General features: G+C 56.2%; 1 protein-coding gene across 1 annotated transcript in view; it reads right to left on the reverse strand.

The window, feature by feature from the left end:
- The window catches only part of TSC22D3 (TSC22 domain family member 3), a 62,839-nt gene extending 57,735 nt beyond the window's left edge, over positions 1-5,104 (reverse strand). The window contains 1 exon segment of the mRNA XM_075068694.1: positions 4,478-5,104. Within this exon segment, the coding sequence (XP_074924795.1) occupies positions 4,478-4,791 (314 nt within the window). The 5' untranslated portion in view covers positions 4,792-5,104.
- Positions 5,105-7,284: the final 2,180 nt, after the last annotated feature.

Here is a 7,284-nt window from a genome sequence, read left to right on the forward strand (position 1 = left end):
CAAATCAGGGCTCCCTGCTTAGTCTCCAGGTTTTCACACCTGCTTGGCAGAGCTGTGAATGCCCGTCCGCCCTCCCCCCAGAGCAGCCACGGCAGCCAGGCTATGCAGCTGAGGAAGATGCGCACATGCAGTAGGCTGTGCAACACATAGGGAAGCATCGTGCCCATGACAGAGCAATGAGGCCTGGCCAGCACTTCCCAGGCTGGTGGGCCTCGATGCTCAAAGAGATTTAATTGAGGCCCTAACTTCCACTGAAATCAATGCTGGAAAGAACTTCCACTGGAAATCAATGCTGGAATTTGAGAATCTGGGCTGAGGGGCCTGGGCGGAGCCATCTCAGCACCAGGCTGGGAGTGCTGTACATAGGGGGTTCTCTTGAGCATGGATGGGAACAGACACTTAGAACTGAACTGCCCCACTCCAGACATGGTGGCAGGAGCTCTCTCCATTCCAGGCAGATCCAACTCCTCCCCCACGATATAGATCCCAGCTCCACTGCTTGGACCTCTCTAATCCACTTTGACTGACCCCTGTGCCCACCTTGTCTCCTGCCTGAGTTTACCCAAGGGCAGACGTCGTGTATCAATAAACCTTACTGATCATCCTGAATGTTCTGCTGCTGACAGGCCTTCCTGTCCCCTGCCAGGATGGGAATAAATCCTCATTACCAAAGACCATAAACCCATCCAGTGCTTCTTGGGAGTGTAGCCAAAGGTGCCACAGGGGTGGCCCACAACTCCAGCGTGTCCCTAGCAGTGCAGTTTATCAATCCGCCCTCGCCCAGCACCCACGAGGCAGCCCTGCCATGCAACTGGCTTTCAGTTCTCTGGGCTCATTAGCCAGGAGGAGAAAGTTCAGGCTGAAGCAGAACAACCACAAAGGTGCTGCGCCTCTGCGCAGTGCTAGATGCCCAAGGGCACTGGGCCTCAACTCCATGCAGGCAGTTCCTGTCCTGTTCAAGCGCAGACAGAGTGATCACCCCAGGTGCACACAGAACAACGGGGTGGTGTGCAGCAGGGAGCCCTCTTGGCTCAAATGATGCGGGGGCATGTTAGTGGTAAAGAGGCCTGGTCAGAGAAGCAGTGCACTCTAGGAATGCTTTGTCCTGCCATCCACATGCTATACACAAGAACAAACTGAGCCTCACGGCCCCTTGGGAGAGGAGTCAAGATCATTGTCCCAGTGTTAGAGAAGAGGAAGCTGAGGTTTTGCGAGGATAAAAAACTGGGCCAAGGCTGCCAGTAAGTGAGCAGCAATGGAACCCAGGAGTCCTGCTCCTAGGCATGTCCTGTAGTAACCATCAACCATCCTCCCATCTAAACAGCAGTGAGCATGAAGCAGAGTGAGTAGAAGCAATATTCAATGTGATGCCGGGAGCTGCTGGCAATGCCCAGACTCTGCTCCTTAAGGGTGGGGCTACACTGAGCCAGCAGGGGCTCAGGCAGTGCTCTCTGGATTTGATGTCTCATTTCCCATCCCTGGCCAGGATGCCCATGGGTTTATGAGATGGAAGTTTCCCGGGGGAGAGAGAACTCACTCTTCTCCCTGCTGTTCTCCTCTTGATTGGTTTTGTGATGAAGGAGAGGCAGCTCCTGTCTCCTGCAGGCACGCCATTAGGGCATGGGCAGGAATGCCTCTCGCCTTGGCTCCCAGCCCAGCTCCTGCCTTTGCCACCTGAGCACCAGCCCCTCTTATGTAAGCCCCAGGAAGAGGAACTCCACTAGGGTGGCTCTGAACAAGCAGCCTGCCTCAGTCTCTGACTGGCTGCCAACCCCGCCAACTCCACCAGGCAACAGCAAGATGGCAACAGGCATGGGAAGCCACGTGCACAGTGGTTTGGGGTGGAAACACATGTGTGCGTGCAGCTTTGCACATGACTGCTTGCGTACATTGTGCAGGAGTGTGTGCCACAATGTATTCATATGTACATTGACACGTGCAAGCATGTGCATATGAATGTACAAGTTTACACGTGTTTGTGTAAGCATGTAACCCTTAATGCAGGTTTGTGCCGGATTGTGTGTGTGTGTACCTGTAAGTGTACATGCAGGAATGCATGTGCACACAGATGTAAGCAGGCATGAGGGAGAGGTTGCTGCAGAGGCAGTACCCAGATGCCAGTGTGCAGGAGCACAGATGTGCACATCACCCAACTCTGACTGGAATATCCCCCAGATCCTATAGTAAACACAAAGCCAGGCCCCCATTAACTCAGCTGCTAGTGAGGGTGTGAGCAGGCTTGTAGAGTTCCAGGGGAAGCTGTAATGCTCCCCACACACCAACACGTCACACACTTGCACCACCAAGCACCACCAGTCCATCCCTAAACACCCCCTGGGGACGCAGCAAAGCATACGGATCAGCCCTGATTCCCCTTTCCTTCAGGTGAGATCCCAGGATGATACAGCAGCCTGGCCTAATGGAGCTTGGACAAATTCCGGCCCTACCTGTGCCTCAGAATGTATAAAGGAAACCAACTCCCTCACAGGAGGGTAAAAGAGCTAATGCTCCTCAAAGGAAGTGCTGAGTCAGGGCAGATGGCTCTGTGTGTGCAATTCCCACCGCCCCTGGCAGAGGCAGATAGCAGGGAATGCCACCACTCCCCTCCCCATGACAGACCACCTTCCCTACCGCTCCAGACACAGCCTGCAAAACAGCCACAGCTCCCTCGGGGGCTGAATGTCACATGTAACTCTCCTTATCTCTCACCCCCTCCCCAGGTATTTCCCCCTCTCTCTCTCTCGCCAGTCTCTGAGGATCATTGCCCAGTTCTTAGGTTCCCAGTGGAAACTCCTGGGGTTATGATCCAACTGCCTTGGTGGGGCAGTGATGCTGTTTTGCAGGGGATGGAGGGGTGCAAGGCACCCACATGCATACAGAGGTGGGACTTGGTCAGCCTCATCTCTGCTCAGCCAAGGAGCCCTGATCACAGACCAACAGGCCAGGGCCCCGGAGCACACAGACTGGCTGTAAAACACCTTTGCTCAGGGCTGACTTAGTTACTACAGTTGGACCCACATCCGCTTGGAAATTCCGCTTTCAAACCCTGAAATATCACTCTGGCCAAGGCAGTTTGATCAGGGAGCACAGACAGGACCGGCACTAGGGGTTTTAGCGCCCTAGGCACACGGCAATTTCGCCGCCCCGCACCCTGGTCCTGCGGCTTCGATGGAGCTGCCGCAGTTGTGCCTGTGGAGGGTCCGCTGGTCCGCGGCTCTGGTGGAGCTGCCACAGTCATGCCTGCGGGAGGTCCACCGGAGCCGCGGGAGCCGCCAACCGTCCGCAGGCACGACTGCGGCAGCTCCACCGGAGCTGCGGACCAGCGGACCCTCCACAGGCACAACTGCGGCAGCTCCACTGGAGCTGCGGACCAGGGGACCCTCCACAGGCACAACTGCGGCAGCTCCACTGGAGCTGCCTGCTGCCCCCTCCAGCAAAATGCCGCCCACCAATAATCCTGGCACCCTAGGCGATTGCCTAGGCCGCCTAAATGAAAGCGCCGGCCCTGAGCACAGAGAAAACAAGAAGGAGTCCTTGTGGCACCCTAGAGACTAACAAATATATTTGGGCATAAGCTTTGGTGGGATACAACCCACTTAATCAGAAAACAGAGAGAGCACGCAGAGAGGTTGCAGGTGAGCTGCCAGAGCAGGCAGCAGATAGCCTGGACTCCTGGGTTTTACTCCCCAGCTCTGCCACTCACTCCTGCTGTGTCCCCGTGTGCCTTAGTTCCCGATCCCCCAGCAGGTGGTGAGGCGCGGCACAGAGGAGATTTAGGATAGAGCTAGCCGCGGTCACAGCCAGCGCCTTTATGGAGCGGCGGGTCGGAGAGCCAAGCCCAGCTCTGAGCAGCAGGGAGGGCCCGGCCGCATGACTGGAGGCAGGCGCTCCACGTCCCGGGAATCACACAGGTGTCCAGTGCGTAGGAGGGAGCCTAACAGTAATCTCATCCAGAGGCTCTGATAGCCGCCTGCATACACGCAATGCCCCAGAGCTTCCAGCCGACAGGCTGCTGGGCATCCATCCCAGAGATCCCCCGGGGCCGACTCACAACCATAACTCACGCCCCTGGGCCCAGATCGGCCACCCACAGTCCCCTCCCGGGCTCGCCAGAGCAGCGGCCTCCCAACTCCTGGGCGCTTCTCCCCAGCCCGAAGTGATCTCCACAGTGCTAAGCCCAGGCTAGAGGAAGCAGGCTGGGGCGCTGGATCAGCTCCTGCCCCACCCCCCATCCGGGACAACTCAGCGGACACAGGTCACCGAGACGCACTTTGGAAAAGGTCGGCAGGTACCTAACGAGGCACACCGTGCCATGGCGATGTACCAAAGCCTCCGGTCCCCAAGCTCTGTGGGCCCAGGGCTTCCTTGAGCCCCACTCCGGGAGGAGCTGTGCGCCTTGGCCAGCCAAAGAGGGGATCCCGGCTCGCCCCGCCCGGCGCAGGGAAGAGGACCCACGGAGCGCCCCGCTCGGCCCCACCTGTGGAAGAAGAGCAGGATGGAGAGCAGAGTCTGGTCGATGTTGCTATTGCAGATGCCCTGGTTGAGCAGATAGCAGGGGTCCCGCACTACCGGCTCCAGCGAGTCCTGCCTCATGATGCTGCTCAGCTTGTCGGCGTTCAGGTTCTCGCACACTAGCTGCGCCCGCAGCTGCCGGAAGTTGCTCACCGTGGGGCTACCCAGGTTGTTGTTCTCGCCCCCGGCCCCCTCCTCCAGGCCGCTGCGGTTGGCCAGGTCCAGGCAGCAGCTACAGCAGTCCAGCCCCACGGGCGAGCGGCACTCCTCTGAGGCCATAGCGAGTACTCAGCCGGCCACGGCGCCGCGTCCCACCTACCGCCCCGAGTGGCTGCCTGGGCGCCCGATCCCGCTGCGCTCCCACAGCAGCTCCTCAGTGGCCGTGCGCTCCCAGCGCCGCCCAGCTGCTGCCCCGAGAGCCACCGGAGGAAAATAGCAACACCTGCTGATCAGCGCCCGGCTCCAGCTCAGCCCAGTGCATACGCCCAGCCCCGCCGCGGGAGCGGCTCCTCCGCCAGGACAGCTGATTGGCGAAGGCGACTCCAACCGGAGAGCCCCCCCGCGCCGGGAGTCCCGCTGGCTGGGCGCCCGGGAGCAGGGAAGGACAGCTCTCCCGGTGCACAGGGCAAGCCCTGCTCCGAGCCTCTCCGCACTACCCTGCCGGCGCAGCTGGGCAGCGCTCTCTAGGGGTGGGCAGAAGGCAGGGCGGTTCCGGGCTTCGTCGGCACACAACATATCTATGGGGCTGAGCCTCTCGTTGGCCGGGACAGCCCCTCCCCCCGGGCAAACAACCCCCCCTTGCCCGCCCGGCTCCGGTCTGGAGGAGGCAGGGCGGGTGGGCGAGCAAGCGGCCCCGGCTCCGCAGCGCCAGGCTGCGTGGTAGACATTCCGGGTGCTGCCGGAAGACACGGTCCCTCCTGCTCCGAATGGAGCCAGGCCGGCAATTAGCATGGCAGCAGGGAGGGGGCTTTGGGACCCTTCCCCATGCCTGGCACCGACAGGCTCCCAGGCGTGGCGAATGCCACCATGTTGTTCCCTGTGCAGGGAAGTGACTGGAACAGCGCTGAGCAGGGTCCATGAGTTCCCTACTCCCCCAAGGGAGTGTACACCCCCCCCCCCGAATTTCCCCAACCTCCCTCCATTTTGTGAACTAGTTACATGCCAACCTGGTGCTGAACTTTGCGACTTTATCCTCACAACACACTATTTCACATTTGGGGACAATATATACCTTCAGTCAGCAGCACTGCTATGGTTACCCACATGGCCACAGTATGCCAACATTTTTATGGCTGACTTAGAACAATGCTTCCTTAGTCTCATCCCCTAATGCCCCACTCTACTGATGACATCTTCTTTCATCTGGACCATGGAAAAGAAGCCCTTGAGGAATTCCACCATGATTTCACAATTTCCATCCCACTATCAACCTCACCCTAGACCAATCACCACAAGCGATCCATTTCCTTGACACTACGTGCTGATAAGTGATGGTCACATAAACACCACCCTATACGGAACCTTCTGACCGCTATACTTACCTACATGCCTCCAGTTCCATCCAGACACACACACGATCCATTGTCTAGCCAAGCTCTAGATACTACCTCATTTGCTCACACACCTCAGACAGAGACAAACCCTATCAAGCATTCTTAAACTACAGTACCCACCGCTGAGTGAAAAAACAGATTGACAGAGCCAGGAGTACCAGAAGTCACTTACTACAAGACAGGCCAACATAGAAAATAACAGAACGCCACTAGCCATTATCTTCAGCCTCCAACTAAAACCTCTCCAGTGCATCATCAAAGATAGACTCTAGACTGCAAGGACCTCAGAGGCATCAGGTCCAGTCCCTGCCCTCATGGCAGGACCAAATACTGTCTAGACCATCCGCATAGACATTTATTCAACCTACTCTTAAATATCTCCAGATGGAGATTCCACAACCTCCCTAGGCAATTTATTCCAGTGTTTAACTACCCTGACAGGAACTTTTTCCTAATGTCCAACCTAAATCTCCTTGCTGCAGTTTAAGCCCATGCTTCTTTATTGTTCTATCATTAGAGGCTAAGGTGAACAAGTTTCTTCCCTCCTGATGACACCATTTAGATACCTGAAACTGCTATCATGTCTCCTCTCAGTCTTCTCTTTTCCAAACGAAATAAACCAATTCTTTCAGCCTTCTTCATAGTCATTTCTCAAGCCCTTAATCATTCTTGTTGCTCTTCTTGACCCTCTCCAATTCTCCCCACTTTTCTTGAAATGCGGTGCCAGAACTGGACACAATACCCAGCTGAGGCTAACTAGTGCAGAGCAGAGCGAAGAATGACTTCTCGTTCTTGTTTACACACACCTGTTAATGCATCCCAGAATCACGTTGCTTTTTTTACAGTATCACACTGTTGACTCATATTAGCTTGTGGTCCACTATGCCCCTAGACTCTTCCCGCCATACTCCTTCCTAGACAGTCTCTTCCCATTCTGTATGTGTGTGAAACTGATTTTCCTTCCTAAGTGGAGCACTTGCATTTGTCTTTGTTGAACTTCATCCGTTACCTCAGACCATTTCTCCAATTTGTCCAGATCATTTTGAATTTTGACCCCGTCCTCCAAAGCAGTTGCATTCCCTTCCAGTTTGGTATCGTCTGCAAACTTAATAAGCGTACTTTCTATGCACATCTAAAGTCGTTGATGAAGATATGGAACAGAGCCGGTCCCAAAACAGACCCTGTGGACCCACTTGTTTATATACCCTTCCAGCAGGAT

This window comes from Chelonoidis abingdonii, chromosome 8 (assembly GCF_003597395.2).
Source record: "Chelonoidis abingdonii isolate Lonesome George chromosome 8, CheloAbing_2.0, whole genome shotgun sequence".
Classification (NCBI taxonomy): Eukaryota; Metazoa; Chordata; order Testudines; family Testudinidae; genus Chelonoidis; species Chelonoidis abingdonii.